The sequence below is a fragment of the Caenorhabditis briggsae genome (assembly GCF_000004555.2).
Source record: "Caenorhabditis briggsae complete genome, chrX, whole genome shotgun sequence".
NCBI lineage: Eukaryota > Metazoa > Nematoda > Chromadorea > Rhabditida > Rhabditidae > Caenorhabditis > Caenorhabditis briggsae.
The window spans coordinates 184,051-202,773 of NC_013491.2; the positions used below are offsets into that span (position 1 = coordinate 184,051).

The window sequence follows — 18,723 nt, forward strand, 5'->3', positions numbered from 1 at the left end:
TGAGTGATGTTTTCAGACGTTTTCGTCAAGTTTTGGGTTTTGGGAATAAACTGTTAATAACATTGCTCTTTGGTAAACTTTCGAGATGAAATTGAAATTGGGTGGTGCTATCATTATGACGCGTATATTGTTAGACACAATCCGTAGTAAGTTTTTAAACGTCAAACATTGGCATTCTATTTTTCTGTATTTCTTTTAAGTTGTTTTCAAAATGAAACTTATGAAAAACCTACCTCGGAGCTGAATATCCTGTCTACAATGAATTCCCAACTTTAAAAACATATGTTCAGGTTCAAATGCATCCGATAACTCAAGTGATGGCTCGTAACAACTGGTTTTTGAAAAGTTTTGTACAGAAGTGACCCAAACAACATCTATATAACAACCTATATATAGTCAGATCCTGTTTAGAAATTGAAAGCATACTTGCAAAATCAGGGCTGTGTTGGAAGCTTGTCTTATCTTTGTCAGAGTTTTGTCCAGCTTAAATAACTTTGCAATCCGAAAGCTGTATTCTTGATATTGTACATATAAAGTTTAGCATTTTAGCACGATCTCGTAGAAAATAAAAAAACCGAAACGGTCTTTTTCAGTTGCAAATACTGTAAATTTTTTCAAATCAAAATTTCCCGGAGGTTGATACTTTTTAAAGTTTTGAAGCTATTACCATTTTTAAAGAACATTATGTCATTTTTTTCAAACTTTCTCAGTTTTCAGTTTTGCAATCATAACGTTTTCTAGTGAGAGATGACCTCATAGGCAACGCTGTGCGAAAACTGACAGTGGCCGAACATTTGCAATCCGCGGCCACGCAAAGCGTTGCTGTGCTTTTTTCAAACAAGCTCCAAAATTGAAGCAATTCCTGCTTGGATTCTCCAATACAACAATAGACTGAAAACTTGTTTCCAAGTTTTTATTTCTAATGCGACAATGTCGAGTATTAGGAATAGGAAATTTGCAGAAAACTGTACATTCTTACATTTAATACTCGAAAAGCTGAGAAAAATTTTGGGTTTTTTTTAACACTTCAAAATTAAACAGATAACTTTCTATTTATCGCATTTCTAGAAAGTTTCGTTCATTCAAGTTTATGCTGTTATCATTTTCAAATTTCACTATCTTTGCAAAAAAGGGCTATAGTTGATATCTCGAACTCTCACGAACTTTGTTTGGGGCAAAATGGAAATTGTTTCTTCCTCCGCCTCAAAATCATCCCATATTCTACGTTATCTTTTCTTGTCATTGCCTATTTAACGTCTTTATCAAACGTTTAATGACCTGTCAAAAAGTTTGTTTCGACTTTGACTATTACGCTTATCACAAGAGATTCAAGGTATTAAGCCTTGTTACCATTTACGCACGTGAACTGTTTTCTTGTAATTTGGTGTACCTGTGAAGCAATTAGTCTCACGCGATCGTTCTATGTGCGTTATCTTATCTCCGACTATTTTGTTGCACCATCAATTTCGATGAAAAATGTAAAGTAGATGAGTGTCTTTTTTTGTGAGTGCATGCAAGAATCAGTTTGGGTTTTTTTTGAGTAAATAACTAATTCTTGTTTCTTTCTCTTTCAACAAAATTTTTGGGAGCTTTAAGCTTTTTTTTAATTTAGATGCTACTTTGTACTAAATTAACATTTTTTAATGTTAAATTTAACAATACAGGAGATTACTCGTGAATATCTTATTTCCATTTTCATTCATTCGGAATATATTGGTAAGTTATTCATTTTCAGGGTAACATGGCGTTTGCATTGATCTTGGTGTTGGGAATAATTACTCCGATATTTTTGTGGCTTTATTCTTGGTATATTTCAGCAGTTAGTTCCTGGAAAAAATTTATTTGAAAACGTTAGTGTTGCAGGTGCCCAAGCATTTTGTCAAATCTGGCACAAAACTGGAAAAGAAAGTAACTACCAATTTGAGAATACTCCAGCAAGTACGTTTTTTTTTATTTTCCGGGCACACATGGTCTTTAAACCTGACAGAAATATCATCCCAGCTGGTGGTGTCCATTTGGAACGACGCAAACTATTGTTCGTCAAATCTTCCGCGACTGTCCAGAGCTACCGTTCCAAAGGTAAGTTGTTTTGGGTTAGATCATTATGTTCGATGTTTGAAGATATGAGTTTTCAGAGAAATTGTGGAGTTTGAAGATGGAGGCGCCGCTGGAATCGACTGGCTCATACCTGAAGGTTCCGATGATACTACACCAATCGTAATATTTTTGCCTGGTATCACCGGAAGCACCCATGACAGCAGTTATGTACTTCATCCAGTAAAAGAAGCTAGAGACAAAGGATGGAAGTGTTTGGTTGTGAATCCTCGCGGGCTAGGTGGTGTTAAACTCAGAACTACTCGAACATACAACGCAGCTACTCCTCATGATTTTGCATATATCGCTAAAATGGTGAATGAAAGATACCCTGAAGCTAGAAAGCTAGGATGTGGCTTTTCAATGGGAGGGTGAGATTCAAAAAATAAGGAACGGTTGATGAAACAATTTTTTTGAATATTAAGAATGATACTGTGGAATTATCTTGCTATGTCTGGCGAACAAGCAGACCTTGATGGCGGCATGATCGTTTCCTCTCCATGGGACCCAATGGTCGCTTCAGATTCGATTGAATGTTTCATTCCACAGTTAATCTTCAACAGATTCATTGCAAAAAATTTAGTAGACATTGTGAGACCGTGAGTTTTTTGAAAGTGGCAATGATGGAGTATTCTTTCCTTATTTTTTCAGGTACCGAGAACTATTCAAAGATATGGTTGATTTCGATGAAGTTATCAGCAGTACAACAGTCAGAGGGTTTGATAAATCATTTGTTACGCCAATGTACGGGTTCGAAAGTTATGAGGCTTATTACAAAATGGCTACTCTAGCTACAAAAGTTGACAAAATAAAAATTCCATGCGTCACATTAAACTCTGTCGACGATTATTTTAGCCCAGTGCAATGTAGGTAGCTAAAAAAGCGCGAACTAGTCAAATTTGTTGATTACAGGTATTCCCACTGGAGACATCATGAATAGCGACCATGTTGTTGGTATAATTACAAATCACGGAGGACATACTGCATTCATGGAGTCTGCCGATCCAAACGCTCGTGGAATGGTCGAGAAACTTTTATCGCAATGGGGAAATCTGATTTTCCATGATTATCATTAATATGTATACTATACTCAAAATTCTTTTTATTTAGTGTTCAATTCATTAGGTTTTTTTTGCAAAAATGCATTACAATATCAAAAAATGAAAGTCATATTTTTTTGTGAAATAAAGACGATAAATTAAATTTGCGAATTATTTTGTGACCGGCCTTCCGCTCTTTCTCTCTCTCTCTCATTTTACATCTTTCTCGAGATTTCTTTTTCTTTCATCGTTGATTTTGTTAAGCGAAAAAGAGAAAACAGCGCACCAAACGGCTTCTACATACATTTTTTTTTGTTTCCATCAGTCTCTCGTCTGCCGTTTGGTTGGTAAATCTTAGATGCGCGCAAACACACTACTTTTCCTCGTCTCGCTCTTTCTCTTTTTCATCTCTCTGCACACACACTATTTCTTTCATTTCGCATTAAGAGGCCTCTCCGCCGACTCGTCGTCCTCTGCATCGCACATTTTGCGAGATACGACCACAGCCGCGCATACACACACTACTGCTGCCTTCCTCCCTCCCCACCATTTCTTCCTAATGCATTGGCCTCGAGGAAATAGTTAGAGAGGGAAAAGAAACGAGACAAAGTTGGCTGGCTAGGGGCTGGGGAAAGGAAGGCGGCTGGGGGTCGCTAGTTGACGGCCGAAGGTTTGCAATTTCCTCTTCCATCTTGTTAGAAACGTCATCATTCTATATAGTTGAACATCATTTTTCGTGATACAGCAATGGATCTCGTACATTCAAGCCGGAAACTCATACAGGACATGATTCAGTTAGCCGGTTCACAAATGAAATTGCTTCTCATGGACGCGGAAACGGTGTGTTTCAAAAACGTTTGAAAAGTTCATGGACAATTTTACAGACTCCAACCGTTTCATGCGCCTTCGCTCAGTCAGAAGTCATGCAAAAAGAAGTGTACATTTTCGACAGAATCGAAAACAGATCTTCAGCGGAAAACATTAAAAATCTGAAATGCGTTGTCTTTGTTCGTCCTACAGCTGAAAACATCGATCGTTTGGTCAAAGAACTTCAGGAGCCGCGATTCAGCCAGTACTATCTCTGTTAGTTTTTGCACAGAAACAACTAAAATGACGAATCGTTGTTTAGATTTCACCAACACTGTGAACAAATTCGACGTTAAACGATTGGCAGAATCCGACAAGAATGAGACCGTGCGAGAAGTTCAAGAACTGTTTCTAGATGGGATTCCCCTGCGAAAGGATCTTTTCACCCTCAATCTTTATCACATTTTCGATTTAAAGTTTGAAGTTAAGGACTATGCGGCGGATAGAATCAAGTCTGGAATCATTGCTTTGCTATTACAGATGCGCAAAAATCCTGCTGTGAGGTTAGTTTTATTGATTTTATTCAGATTTCAGATCATTGTGATAAGATTATAGATATCAGAAAAACTCTCCGAACTGCCAAAAAATTGCTGATGAGGTTGCCCAATTTATTCGTCGAGAGAATGGTCTCTTCGAAAACGCAAAACGAGATACTACACTCCTAGTGATCGAACGTTTTCAAGACATTGCAACGCCGCTACTCAACCAATGGACTTATGAAGCTATGATCCACGAGATGCTCGCCCTGACAAATAATCGTTGCACGTGTGCGGACCAGAGCGTTGTTCTCAGTGAATTACATGATGATTTCTTTGCCAAAAACATCACTTCTAATTTTGGAGAGATCGGTCAAAATATCAAGACATTGATTAGCGAATTCCAAGAAAAAAAGCATATCAACAAAAACTTAGAGTCGATTCAAGATATGAAGAAATTCGTGGAGGATTATCCTCAGTTCAAAAAAATCAGTGGTACAGTGTCGAAGCACGTCAGCTTGGTTGGAGAACTTAGTAGTCTTATTCAAAAACACAATTTGTTGGAGATTTCTGAGGTAACTGAGATTTTCCTTTCTTTGTCTTGTTTTTGGTGACAGGCGCTTCTTAGTTCAGTAACAGTCATAAAATAGAGCAATGAAGAAGGCTACTATAAAAACTAACCATTTTTCAGCTGGAACAAACAATTGTGTCGGACGGGGACCACAACAAATGTATCAACAAAATTCGGTCGCTGTTGAAAAATTCCAAAACAAGAGATGTGGTTAGTAAACGTTGATTCGAATAATATTTATACAACAATTTTTTGATCTGATAGTTATTAGTATACCTGGTCATGCTGGTTTTTATACTCCTTGTTGTTTTCACAATTTGAGCAAATTACAGGATATGTTCCGTCTGATTCTGTTGTACGCTCTTCGGTTTCAAGGATCCTCAAACGAATTGAAGTCACTTTTCGAACAAGTGCCGCCGGTAATCAAAAAATTCAAATTAGATCTCAATAATGTACATTCAGCGTTTGAAATCGGAAATCGAGAAAACATGTAAAGTATTGCTTTCGTATGGTGGAGCCGGAAGACATCCTGCGGACTTGTTTGGAGGGCAATCAACAATCGATATCACTAAAAGGTCTTTTGCAGTTTCCATTTACCCATAAAATTCATAATTTTAGATTCATCAAAGGACTGAAAGGTGTTGAAAACATTTACACTCAACACTCGCCATATCTCAAATCCCTTGTGGAGATGTGCCAGCGTGGGAGATTAGAAAATTATCCATTGTTGAGTAATGAATGGTACGTGACAAGCGTTGACACTTTTGAAATTGAAAAACATTTATCAGTGATCGCAACGACAATATCATAGTATTTATCGTTGGAGGAGCAACTTATGAAGAAGCGGCGTTCGTCAGAAACCTCAACGAAAAAAGAGATCAAGGGTTTGGTGGCCCGGCTGTAGTTCTCGCCGGAAATTGCATGCTGAACACAAAATCGTAAGTATTGTCGAATTAAAAAAAGTGACACCTGAGAATTTGAAAACTTTTGTTTTTTTGATCTACGAAAAAGTGCGGCAAAAACGTAATATTTCAGAATTTCGGCTCGTTCGAGCTACTTTCGCGTTTGAGTTCAGTTTTTTGCTGAAAAATAAATTCTAGAGATGCTAGCGATCATTTTTATACCAAGAAGTCAAAATTTTGTTCAGAAAATCCCACTAAATTCACATAAATAAATTTATTATCTACAGTATCCGTTTTTGCTCCGCCCCCTCGTAAATCGACACGAGCGCCGTCTCCGAGATTTTCAGGTGTCACTTTTTTTAATCCGACAATAAACGACATTACTCTGGTTTTTAAACATTAAACCACTCTTTCAAAATTTTCTCTGGTATACTTGTCAACGCGACAAAAATAGGCCATAACAGGCTGATTCATATTACAGGTCAAAAACAGGCAGTCAATAAATTTATTTCAGAAATCTCGTTCCTTTTGAAAAGTTTAAACAAGTTTTTTAAAGTTGTTTTTTTTTCAATTGGCCTAGCGAGGAAGTACCTTTTTTTTTAAAAACGACGAATTTTCAATTTCAAGTTTCAAGAAGCGTACCATGATATTGACTGTACTGTTTTAGATTTTCCACAATACTGATTTCCAATAAAAAAAAATGAATAATAGAATTTCGCACAAATTTGAAACGAAACATGCTTGATGATTCTTCAATCATCTATTACAAACAACAATTTCCAAATTCTTAACTTTCAGGTTCCTGGATGAGTTCTCTGAGCATCATGCTAAATCTACAAAAGCAGTATAAACCATGATCTTCAAATCATTCCATTTTATTTATTTTGTGAATCGGACTGTGATATATTTGTATTTTTGCCATCCTCACTATTTTTTGCCTACGTACATGACTCGTACATAATTTATTTTTTCACCATATGTTTCTAATGAGTCGGTTCCCAAATACAAACTAATCAACCTGTCGCCTTGATTTTATTTTCATCAACTTGAATGGTTCTAAAAACAGCACTCTCAAAAAATTGTTGGTGTCCTTTGACAGTATTAAAAAAGAGATCTCGCTAATTGGTTAACCAAACTGGCGCCGTTTCGTTTATACTAAAAAAGGCGTAGTGTGTCGGTACGTCGTGCGTGACTGACTGACCAGCGATGATTTCTGATATCATTAGTTAAAGAGACAAACTTCAAAATTGAAGTTTCATTACGATTCGAAAACTGATGCACCATCAAAACTTTGTATTGGTTGTCATGTATTCCTTGTTATTTTTGGCTAGTGTTTTTCATAGTTTTCCTGTAGAACACACATCGTTGGGAACTATAAACGGTACGTTAAAATTCAGGTTAACATTTTTCAAGACTTTTTTCTCTCACTTTTCTACGGAAACTTGTTTTCTAGGAACATCCGTTATTGCAATAACACATGGAAATTCTGAGAGTCTCAAAGAGTTGGTTCCATTGAAAAACTCGGAGAATGATGATTTCAATATGTTTGGAGGGATGGCGCTCGGTGTGCAAAAACTGGGAATGGATCAGAATCAATGAGTTTTCCAGAGTACGCTCTCACATTTTTTCAAATATGCTGACATTTGTATAAAGTTTTCTCACAATTTATTTCTTTAATTATTTGTAATACAAATATGTTAATAGTAATAATTTTTCATATCTCTGAATGCGACCTTTAAATTATAAAAATAAGAAACAGTTGTTGTTTAAAGGAGGCCAGACACCAAAAAAAAAAAAGTTTTCCTGATATTTTGCATAGATAATCCCCATGAGGGGTTGAACTCATGACAGGCAGCTCAGGGGTAGAGCGCCGCTACCGGCTGAGCTACGGGAGCGCGAAGGCGCCTGACCACCGATGGTCTACATAGGCGCGGTGCGATTTCGTCCCCCGAACTGTTCCCCGAAATTTTTGCTGTCTCGCCTCCTTTAAGATTTTTTTATGATTCGATTCTATAAAAACGTGGTCAGATATAATAGGAAAATACTTGGGTCTTGCATGAAATGAAACAGTGTGCTAAACTTTGCTGCTTTTCTTCGTATTGTCTTAAAGCTGATATAAGATACCTACCAATCATGACCCGGCTTTCCGCCCTAAAAATGCTTCGAATTTTTGAATCAAATCAGTTCTCCTCAATTTGAATAAATGTGTCTTTATGAGAAGTTTATTGAACAATTGAAACAATTTCATACTTTTCGGTGACTTTTGGAATAAATTGGTTTATTCTGAATAGTTTTAGAAATCTCTGAAGTTTTCAGAACTTTTTTCAGAAATAGCCAGGTATATTTTCCATTGGTTCGTTTTTGAAATCACACCTTTGCTTATTGTGATTCTGTTGTTCAAACGATTTCTTCAAGAATAATAGGAATGCCTTAGTCTGCTTTTTCTTTGCACCCACCTCAAACACTTTAACCAAAGGTCAAGCGTTGGCGGTGTTGAAGGCAAGAGGGTGTGTGTGTGCCCCGCAATAGATGAAACTTATCCATGTTTACTTCTGATGAATAATTTGTTCTGTCTCTCGCTTTTCTTTTTTGCTCCTATTTTCTCCTGTGCGAAGAAGCTTCAGCGTTTTCAATTTCTATTGCTGTTTCCTTTTTGCTCTCTATTTTTTTTGTTGAATGAAATAAATTCAGCTCTCATTTTCGCGTTTTATTCAATCTTCCTAAACTATTGCAGCAGTCAAAAATAATGCTTCTGTACAGAACACTGGCGTAACTCCACTTTCAAGAGCTAGCATAATATATTAAGCTTGTCTTCCATAGTTTTTTTCTCAAAAACAAGAGTTCCCAATTGTTGTTCTGTTTCTTCTCAAACCCCACAACAACATTTTGAGCTTTTTTCAAGATTCCATTGTGCATCTAGCATTTTTTTAACGCTCAGAATAACAAATTCTTAATAAATAATTATTCTGTTCACAACATTTTCCTCGGAAACTGTGGCTGTTTTTAGTACTACGGGTTTCATTATACTTCAATTTCGTTTGGTAGCCCGGTTCTAAAAAAATGCCTTTGATACCAAAACTGTAGTTTTTCTGGAAAGTTGTCATTGTCAATTTGTAGAAATTTGATCCTTCGAAATCCGTTTCTATGAAAGTAAAGGAGGTTCTTTCTTTTTTTAAGTGGAAACATGATCTATTTGCTCTTTTTGATGAAAGAAACATTTCCAATTATCTGTTTTTTTTTTGGTAAAAGATAACAAATGAACATCTCGTCGAAGTACATGTATTCGAGAACCCAGAAAAAACAATTGCTCTGTTTTGAACTTTCGGAACAATGCCAAAATTTCAGCTGTTTTGTTATTAAAATTTCCGAATAATGGTTTTTTATCTTTGATATCATGATATGGGAAGTTTAGTAAAAACAAAAATACTGTGCTGTAATATTTTATTTTATTCACTCGAAACAAACTAAACCTTTGTTTCTTTTTATTTGGATTTCTTCTTGACATAAGTTATTTTTTAAAATTGTTCATCACTGTTCAGTTTTCCGAGTACAATCGTTTTAGCATAAGTATATTTTCGAATATCTCATTGCTCTGGGGGAACGTGAAATTTTGCACATTGCTGCCAAAAATTCGTCCTCTGTAAGAGTGAGCTCTCAGTGAGAATTTCTGAAGGCAAACTCATTTTCCGGTTATTCATGAAATGGACATGGATATCGAGTTAGAGAGAAAGAGAGCGAGTGAAAGGAATGAAAGCAGAGGATTGTACTGCACCGTGATTTGGTCTTCTTCTTTCTCCTCACTCCCGCTTCATCACATAGTCGTCGTCTTTGGCTATCCTCTTCATACGCTTGTAACTAAATCGCTAATCCTAGCAACGCAGTGATTGGGTTGCTACGGGGGCCTACTGCTGCTCGTCTCTTTCATTTTCTCACATGGTCTCTCTCTTCCCGTTTCACTTCTATTTGCCTATACTGCCGGATTTTTGTGAGCTGTGCATTACTGGAGTAGCCCAGCCATTTCGCACACCTCCAGTTTTCTCTTCTTTTTCGGCTGTCCGTTTCGAGCCTCTCACATTAAACCACTATTCTCCCCAGGATAAACTGATGGGGGCATCCGACTTGGAGCTTATTGATGACGTGTGTACATCCGTCGATGTGCTTTTAATCGGTCTTGGCAAGTTCTGAAGTTTTCTAAACACCTGAATATAGAAAAAAAATATTTTCTCTGTGCTCTGAGCTTGGCTCAGTTTCAGTTTCTTTTTTTCACAAATACTAATAGATTTCATTTTTTTTAAACGAAACCACGGGAATTTTTTGTTGTTTACTATTTAAGTTAGTTGTCAAAGAATTGATTTTTAACACCACAAACTATCATATTCGAACTTCTAACAGAAAAACAGGAATCTCAAAAACTATCACGATTAATTACGAAAAGTCAATTGAAATAACACAATTTTATATCTCGATGCTCATTTTAGTGTATACGAGAAACAAAAAATTGTAGCGCCAATAATGCCTTTATTCAATTAACGCATTCTACCCATCGGTCTCTGCTATTCTTTTTATAGCATTTTCCGCTGCCAATTTTTCTATAGTTTCAGAGTAATTGCCCATCGCTTCTTATTTTGTTTCAGTCGGCTTTATTCAAACCATCTTGTCTTCTGGTATCCGATTATTTTGCGACCACTGATTTCCATCGCAAGATGGGGAAGGGAAATAGCAAATTAAAGGGTTCTCAAATTAGAGAACTAGCTGAACAAACTTATTGTATGACAAATTTGACCATTTCCAAACTTAAAGTGTTCTTTTTTTAGTTACCGAAAAAGAAATAAAGCAGTGGTACAAGGGATTCGTACGGGACTGTCCTAATGGAATGCTCACAGAAGCAGTGAGTTAAGATTTTTCGGGCATTTATATATATTTTGTGTGGTATAAACTCAAGCAGTTTTATTACCGATTGTGACTTTTTGAAAGTGTTTTTCAAAGTTCATACTTTGCAGGGATTCCAAAAAATTTACAAGCAATTTTTTCCACAAGGCGATCCCTCCGACTTTGCTTCGTTTGTTTTCAAGGTGTTTGATGAAAACAAGGTGAGGCTGAGTGTAACTGATTTCATCTGAGTCATATTTTTTTCAGGATGGAGCCATTGAATTCCACGAGTTCATTCGTGCTTTGTCAATCACATCACGCGGAAACTTGGATGAGAAACTTCATTGTAAGTGCTCACAGGAGACACGAAGCATAATAAATCGTCATGTTAAGGGGCCTTCAAACTTTACGATTTGGATCAGGATGGGTTTATCACGCGGAACGAAATGCTGTCAATAGTAGACTCCATCTATAAAATGGTCGGAACCAGTGTACAGCTTCCTGAAGAAGAGAACACGCCGGAAAAAAGAGTTGATCGCATTTTTAGAATGATGGACAAGGTTGGTATAATGGAGTTTAGGTTCACCGTGATTTATTCACTTATCCTAATGAAAAGCTAAATAGACTTGTTTTTCTTTTTTCCTTAATCCCGAGGGTGCTGAGAAAACAAGCGCAGCATTTTTTTGAATTCAATGAAATACAATTTTCCTGTTTTGGTTATTTGAAAAAATACCAATTCACATCACAGGCATATGTGTCTACCTTTGAACTATGTTTTAAAACTGTTAATTGCTGTAATAATCAGATTTGAAAATCAATTTTCTTCAAGCAGATGAGTTTCATAATAGATTATGAAAAAGCTTCAAAAAACTAACCTTAAAGATTGACCAAAATGTGTTCAGATTTACATTGATTCAGTTTTGTGCGGGTCTCTGATAATAATTTTGTGTGGGAAATTTTGAAATCAAAAAGTTTTTTCTCCAACTTAGAACAAGTTAAAATACTAACATACCGTCTCCGCTGTTGTAGAATTTTTTGTAACACTGTATCTAGTTTTAAAAGCGGGAAACAAAGTTTAAATGCCTGAACAGAGCGCAGAATTGTGACTTTTTGCAGAATAACGACGCTCAATTGACACTCGAGGAATTCAAAGAGGGCGCGAAGGCAGATCCTTCTATCGTCCACGCTCTTTCACTGTATGAGGGTCTCTCCACTTGATGTGCTTCCCGCCACTTTTTTATATCAAAAATCCTTACATTTATCAATTCAAGACGTTTTATACTTTATTTTCCTGAAATACACAAAATAGAATCTTTGATTAAAAAAAACCCGGAGCTATTTCATATTCAAAAAATGTTATTCACAAAGCTTTAAATCCAATTCAAATGAGCAGGTTCGTGAAGTGATTCAGCCCCTGTCCGTAGTCCCAAATAGCAATTCCAACATCGTAACGATGAGCCATATTGATTCGCAATTCGAGAGAAGTCAACGATGGGTAGTAGATCACTGAAGTTGGTGTTTTCAGCTTGTGTTCCATCGAGTTCTCGTCAAATGAGAGTGTTGTTTTGTCAGATTTCAAGACTTTGAGATACCTGAAGAAACAAAATGTCAACTACATAGGTCTAGAAATAGAGATAACGGACCTGTCGAAAGTGATCGCATCCACCTTTCCTTTCGAAAATTCGTAACCATAGAAGTTTAGTCCTGCCAGTGTTTTCGTACCACCACCCAAATAGAAAATACAACTTTCGAACTGAAAGACAGAAACATCATTTTTAATAGTTTTGGTAACGCATCAGCACTAACCCAATCATATGGAGCAACTCCGGCAGGTTTGTTACCACGGTAGTCATACGTCATGATTTGAACAAAATCTGCAGCATCGGTTAGTTTGCGGTATTCGCCTGGTGTAATCAAATTGTTTGGCTGGCTGAAAAAAAAAACGTTTTGAATGACCAACAGCTCAGAAACCTACTTGTCCCATTCGAGAGGTGCTGGAACAGTGTAAATGACTTGCATGTGCAATTTTCTGAATGATTTCTTTAAATCATGCAAGCTCTCGATGATCACGCTTTTGATTTGTAGAGATTGTATAGATATTAAGGCTTGCATATACAGTTCAACAACTGCTCCATCGAGTTGGTTCCTCTGAAATCTTCAAATTGATTCGAAATTCGTATAGGTGCTATCACACGAACACTGTAGAAATTTGCAATATCTTCGAAACAGCGTTTTGCAGTTTGGGCATCCATCAAAAACGCCTTCATTTGTTCAGAACTCCACTCGTCAAATATGATTCTAGGAACAATTTTGATTTTCTCGTTTTTCTCTCTCAATGATTCCAACCAATCTTAAGTTCATTATGAGTATCGAAAAACCGACGAAAATCACGAACCTCGCTTAATCTCATGCATTCCTTCAATTTTGCAGGTGTTCAAAACTCCGTCAATTTGTGATGGTCTGGCTTGAAACCAAACGGGAGACACGTGTGTCAACTTGTGAGCAGTTTTTTCAGCCAGATCGTAACCTCCTCTGTTCCACTGAAATAGCTCTTTACGAATTTCACCACATCTGAAAGAAATCCTCACCGGAGTAATGTATGCTAGCTGAGTCAATTCAAGTTGGCTGTTGGGTTGATGAAAATCATCGTTCAGATTATCATGTTCTCTCAAAATAGACGTTTTTGTCATCCGATCTGGCTTGAATTTTAGTGTTTTTATGAGGTCCTCTCTTGGTGCAAGACTCAATGTAGCACAAATCCACGTCGATATAATGAAAGTTATTTTCAACATACTGATGTCCTTTAACCCGTCTTAATCGAAATTCTGTAATCAATAATGAAAAACTAATAAAAAAACTATTTCTGAAAAATTTTAGGGTTTTCAACCCGTAAACATCATTCAATTATAAGAATACTTTCAGATCAAAATTTATTATCCTTCCATTGAATGCCAATGTGTGAGTAGATACATTAGAAATAGTTAAGTGAGATCATCATAAAAATGTGGAATGCTTAAGTACGGATGGTAAATTTACCCGCTTTGGTGATGTATTTAACACCTTTGAATGGTTTATATTTCTCTCCATACATATCCAAACGATTGACTGAAAAAAAGATAAATATGGTCTGGAATCCGTCATATAAACTCACTTTCAAACCGGATAAAACCAACTGGTTAATTTTGAATTTCAGTGAAATTGGCGGGTTTTCAAGAACTGATGTCCCGCTCAATGCTACAGAGCCTTTTAGCGTAGAGGGCTTTCCAACTTCGATTTTGCCAATTGTCCATTGCATCAATTTTGTGTTGGATCAAAAGCGACTTTGCCGTGACTCGCAATCAAGTTGCAATTTTGAACACATTTTGGCATTACCATTTCCAAAACAACGTCTTCTAGAACTTTTCCCATGCTCAACTTCGGTCCCACAGTGAGATCCAACTTTCCCGCGTTTGGCTTAAGTGAAATTACGTGTCTAACGTAAATCGGGATTGCAACCATGCTGAAATCCAGTGAAAATTATAATTAACTGTTCTCATGTAACTCACTTTTGCGCCGCAATGTGATATGAAAGAAGACGGAAGTTGCCATCTGGCGGGACAAAAGATAATACTTTCTCATTCTGAAAAAAAAACAGTTTTTTTTTTGTAATTGGGCTTCACGTACTTCCCAACGTTTGTATCGTACGCATGGGTGAAACGATACATCATCCAGAAGACGAGGATTGATAAGTGTCATAGTAAGATCAGGCATGCCCGATAGTTTGCAGCAAACGTCAATCTGTAAATTGTCATTTTAATTTGCATTTCTCGGTTTGAGTGTTATTTGTTTCAAAAACTTATTTTACCAGGTTTCTAACGACCGAGGCAAGACACCTAGTTGACTGAACACTGCATTTCCAAAAAAAAACCAACTCACATATCCTTGGATCTCAGCAAACACCGTTGATCCTTGCTTATCCACAATAACGTCGATCTCCTCTATCACGTCGAAATAAGCTTCGTTGTTTGTGTATTTGACTCCTTGACGTCTCCATGGAATATTCGAGAGCTGTCCTGTCGGAAGCGTTTCCGACAAGTTTGTCCGTCCAGTAACCTGATTGGCAATGTTTCTGAGAAAATTGGGCGGCTTGATCAGATCTTGGAGAATGTTCATTTCCGTAACCAGTGGAAACCCATTGTCTAACATCTCGTCAAGAAGCTGGAACTTTTGTTAGTACTCGAAGTATTGGTAAATCAGAAACAAACCTCGAATACCATCACACAGTTTTCTTTTATAGTAGAATCCGAGAATTCGTCAAAATATTGAGAAAACGTCTGAATCACGCGGTGCAAGAACTCAATGACCATAAGTGGAGGAGCTAGAACAATCAATGTTTCGAAAATAAACAAAACTCTAACTCACTTTCTATTGTGATTACCGCGACGAGATACAGATTATTCTGATAAACATTGATCAGATAATGATGTGGGGTTGAAATGATCGGAGGAACATCTTCCGAGTGATTACTCTGAAAAATATATAGCGAGTTTTGTACTAAATTAGTCCAGACTACAGACCTTCTTCTGAATGTCGAAGAAATAATCGCAAATAGAGCGGTGAATAACAGATTTCCAATGTTTTTCCAGTAACACATCTCTGAAATGTACAAAGGTAGCAGAACTTTTTGAATAAGATGCACTTACCCGCTAGTGTTCACAAAGAACAAACTGTTCAGCATTTTGCCAAATAAATAAGTAGTAGTTAGTAAGTTGAGCGGCCACCACAATAAAAACGCAGTTCTTCTCCACAAAAATAGAGTATGACAACAAGGAGACGCAGATTACTAAACAAGGCGCAATGCGTTATGACGGAGTGTCGTAGGACACAGAAAAGGGCAGAAATGGCTGCGCGGACGTTGCTGCGCGATTGCTGCTGCGCAAAAGGGCCCCCGGCAGATTATATCTAATCGACCCGTTGCATTGACCTTCCCCAGTGCGTATATGTGCGTGTGTGTATTGTTCTGTTGACATAAACTAATTCATTCTTGAAACAATGCCCTTCTGGAGTGGCAGACATGGGAATATAGGTTGATTGATTACAAAATAAAAATATGTGGGAAAAGAAGGGATGTTGATTGTATCAGTTGGGGTTTTTGAAGCGCAGCAAGAAAGAAATGACAGAGAAAAAATAAATTACAAAGTCAGTGATGAAAGAAAAGCTATTACAATTGTTTTTGATCGTTTTGAATACATATTCACAAAAGGCTTGGCGGCAAGTTGGCACTTGGTGACGGCTGATCCTCACTGTCGTTTCCGTGTAACCGCATGCGAGCAAAATCTTCGAAGATCAGATCGTCATCATCCCGTAGCTCTCTGAAAATGACATTTTGAAAAATCAACATTTTAAAGTTTGGAGAGCGTGACGTGTGTTTAACATTACTGACAGTTCTTCGTGTAGTTGAATGAGATCAATATCTTGAGGGTCGGAGCCATTAGTAGCATCGCTTATCGAGAAAGCACGCTCCTGAAAATAAATAATGTTCAATGCAAATATGAGATAGTATGATTTACCGTTCTTTCTGGTGTTTCTGGAGGTTTGGAGTGTGTGAGAGTGAATGGCAGTTCAGCAAATAGTTCTCCATTCAGTGGTCCCAACACAGCACGAACTTTGACTCTGTATTGCACAACAATCCCCAAGCTTTCCTTTGAAGTTTTGGCGTCCAATCTGCAAAATTTCCCATTTCTTTAACTCTCAATTTCATTTCGTTGAGTAGTGAAGGATTTTAGGAAGGGGAGAAATTGAATTGAACCTGCTGAGGAGGGAAACACGGAAGCATATTTCCTTCTCCATTTTCCTTACAAACTCTCCCCCTCTCGTCGCCTCTTTTGCATCTCATCTGTTTTTTTTTCGACTCGCTGTTTCTCAATGCTTCTGCTCTTACATTGTGCTTGAAGCTAAATTAGTGTCCTCATGCTTGAGTTGTCCATCCAGTGCGAGTCCTCTTTTATCCTTGTTATTACTGAGAAGAGGGCAGACAGAGAAAACTTTGGAAAGTGTAGCTCCCGGCCCGACTGGGAATCCTTCGCTGAAAAAAGGAAACAAGGGTTACGTGAACACACTTATATATCACTTACTTGCTCTCGATACGAGCAACTTCACATGAGTAGGAAGCAGTTGTAAAAAGGCAAATATCGGCTACTTGGATGATACATATTTTTAGCTTTTTGACCGTTTTGTTGCTGTTGTTTTGAATGTGCACATTAACAGCGATAGATTCTCCGTGGTAATACATCTGATAAAAAAACTTCCTTTTAAAAGGGGCATGAATATAGTCCTACTTCTTTGTCCAATGAAACTTCCATGTGCAGAAGACCGGATGACATCATGAAATATTTCGAGACATCGACCATTGGCTGTGGGCGTGCTTCAAACGGAGCGTAAGTCAACTTTCTGATGGCAAGACGGACGGTGTTAGTTATTGCGCTGGAAGAAAAACGGTTTCTCAGGAAAAAAGAGATAGTGGAACCTTTTCTTTGATTTTTCTGAATTGCCTGATTCTGTGCAGGCAACGAAAGTTTTCAGTTCATAATCCACTCCACAAGGTTTCCCAGTGTCTCCAGGTGCAGGCTGGGTGATACAGTTTTTCGGAGGAGAACGACTATCGTAACCAACCTGAAGAGTGACACTGCTTGCACTTTTGGGTGCAACTTCGAACCAAAACGGATAGGCATTTGGACCAAGTTTTCGTTTCAGCCGTTCTTGTAACCTTGTTAACGGTCGCGCGATAGCTTTCTCCGTTTGTGGGAACACTTGAAACGTTTCCGATATCAAATCTTTACGAAACGTCAATCCGAGCACATCAAGGTCTTCTCTCCCATAGCGAAATGCAGCTAGTAGATGTGCAGTTACTTTTTTGTTTTCCTTTACGTATTCCTCGTCGATGAGAACCATGCCATCTGAAGAAAAAAATTTGGTGGGAATAATCACGATTAATTCCAAGTTTTCAGCAAGTCACAAGGGAAGCGGCATGGTACAATAATAATAATAATAATAATATTTTTCAAATGCACATGGTTACTAGGGAACAAAACTAATTCTAGAACAATATAGTGTGAATCTCAAAAAAATTTCATGAATCGATACAAACTTGGGGATATCTTGGGGTTGTTCATTCAAAAAATTTGAACTCACCTATCATATCAACATAATCGCCGCGGTCGATGAAATCTCGTTTCCCCAAATATGTTGTGATTTTTCCATTCGGGCTTGTTTTCTTGAATACTCTGGAAAATCTATTTGGAGGTATTTAATGTTGAAAATGCAGAAACTCACCTCGTCCCCGATTTTTTATCCTCATCGACCATTTTTCTGATTTGAGAATGTCGATCTGTAAAGACAAAAATTGGGGAAAAAACTGTGTTGCCACGAGTTGCCGAGAGAACAGAGCGAAATGTTTGAATAAATAATGCAAACACGAGTGAATTTGTTGCATTATACCTCATGAAATGGAAACGAGATAGTTGAAAAAGAGGAGAAATAGAGGAAATTAAAGGAGGTGAGACAGCAAAAACTTCGGGGGACAGTTCGGGGGACGAAACTGCGTCGCGCTTATGTAGACCATCGGTGGTCAGGCGCCTTCGCGCTCCCGTAGCTCAGCCGGTAGCGGCGCTATACCCCTGAGCTGCCTGTCATGAGTTCAACCCCTCATGGGGGTTATCTATGCAAAATATCAGGAAAACATTTTTTTTTAATGTCTGACCTCCTTTAATGAATATGTTTGGCAGTATGGGTACGCTCTTTGTCTAATTAAAGCTATTACTAGCCAAAGAAAAATTTCTTTCATATATCCTGAGAAGTCGATCAAAATCAGAACAACACAGTCAGAAAAAAACCGATAATTAACATGTGCGTTTGGCTAGGAGTCG

At 37.5% G+C, this 18,723-nt stretch overlaps 6 protein-coding genes across 6 annotated transcripts; 3 read left to right on the forward strand and 3 right to left on the reverse strand.

Annotated features, from left to right (window-relative positions):
- Positions 1-1,741: 1,741 nt before the first annotated feature.
- On the forward strand, positions 1,742-3,170 carry CBG08080 (the record flags this gene model as incomplete). Its single annotated transcript, XM_002643169.1, has 7 exons — positions 1,742-1,819; positions 1,864-1,938; positions 1,988-2,079; positions 2,136-2,465; positions 2,520-2,693; positions 2,746-2,960; positions 3,007-3,170. The coding sequence occupies 7 exons, from the start codon at positions 1,742-1,744 to the stop codon at positions 3,168-3,170; spliced, it is 1,128 nt and encodes a 375-aa protein (XP_002643215.1).
- A 711-nt stretch (positions 3,171-3,881) lies between these two features.
- Positions 3,882-6,800, forward strand: Cbr-vps-45 (the record flags this gene model as incomplete). The annotated part of the gene is made up of 10 exons (XM_002643170.1): positions 3,882-3,974; positions 4,019-4,217; positions 4,264-4,504; positions 4,557-5,052; positions 5,169-5,258; positions 5,381-5,467; positions 5,511-5,623; positions 5,667-5,789; positions 5,837-5,986; positions 6,749-6,800. The coding sequence occupies 10 exons, from the start codon at positions 3,882-3,884 to the stop codon at positions 6,798-6,800; spliced, it is 1,644 nt and encodes a 547-aa protein (XP_002643216.1).
- A 3,853-nt stretch (positions 6,801-10,653) lies between these two features.
- On the forward strand, positions 10,654-12,037 carry Cbr-ncs-1 (the record flags this gene model as incomplete). Its single annotated transcript, XM_002643171.1, has 6 exons — positions 10,654-10,717; positions 10,765-10,838; positions 10,951-11,040; positions 11,087-11,165; positions 11,213-11,379; positions 11,936-12,037. 6 exons carry the CDS (start codon positions 10,654-10,656, stop codon positions 12,035-12,037), a joined length of 576 nt encoding a protein of 191 aa, XP_002643217.1.
- A 163-nt stretch (positions 12,038-12,200) lies between these two features.
- CBG08083 lies at positions 12,201-13,509 on the reverse strand (the record flags this gene model as incomplete). Its single annotated transcript, XM_002643172.2, has 7 exons — positions 12,201-12,411; positions 12,463-12,572; positions 12,626-12,749; positions 12,795-12,967; positions 13,018-13,169; positions 13,215-13,359; positions 13,408-13,509. 7 exons carry the CDS (start codon positions 13,507-13,509, stop codon positions 12,201-12,203), a joined length of 1,017 nt encoding a protein of 338 aa, XP_002643218.2.
- A 323-nt stretch (positions 13,510-13,832) lies between these two features.
- Cbr-apm-3 lies at positions 13,833-15,536 on the reverse strand (the record flags this gene model as incomplete). Its single annotated transcript, XM_045238677.1, has 9 exons — positions 13,833-13,924; positions 14,179-14,318; positions 14,365-14,438; positions 14,483-14,596; positions 14,735-15,016; positions 15,064-15,176; positions 15,221-15,326; positions 15,376-15,454; positions 15,502-15,536. The coding sequence occupies 9 exons, from the start codon at positions 15,534-15,536 to the stop codon at positions 13,833-13,835; spliced, it is 1,035 nt and encodes a 344-aa protein (XP_045093656.1).
- A 516-nt stretch (positions 15,537-16,052) lies between these two features.
- On the reverse strand, positions 16,053-18,162 carry Cbr-arr-1 (the record flags this gene model as incomplete). Its single annotated transcript, XM_045238678.1, has 9 exons — positions 16,053-16,170; positions 16,242-16,321; positions 16,369-16,522; positions 16,740-16,883; positions 16,933-17,090; positions 17,137-17,281; positions 17,325-17,754; positions 17,990-18,081; positions 18,131-18,162. 9 exons carry the CDS (start codon positions 18,160-18,162, stop codon positions 16,053-16,055), a joined length of 1,353 nt encoding a protein of 450 aa, XP_045093657.1.
- Positions 18,163-18,723: the final 561 nt, after the last annotated feature.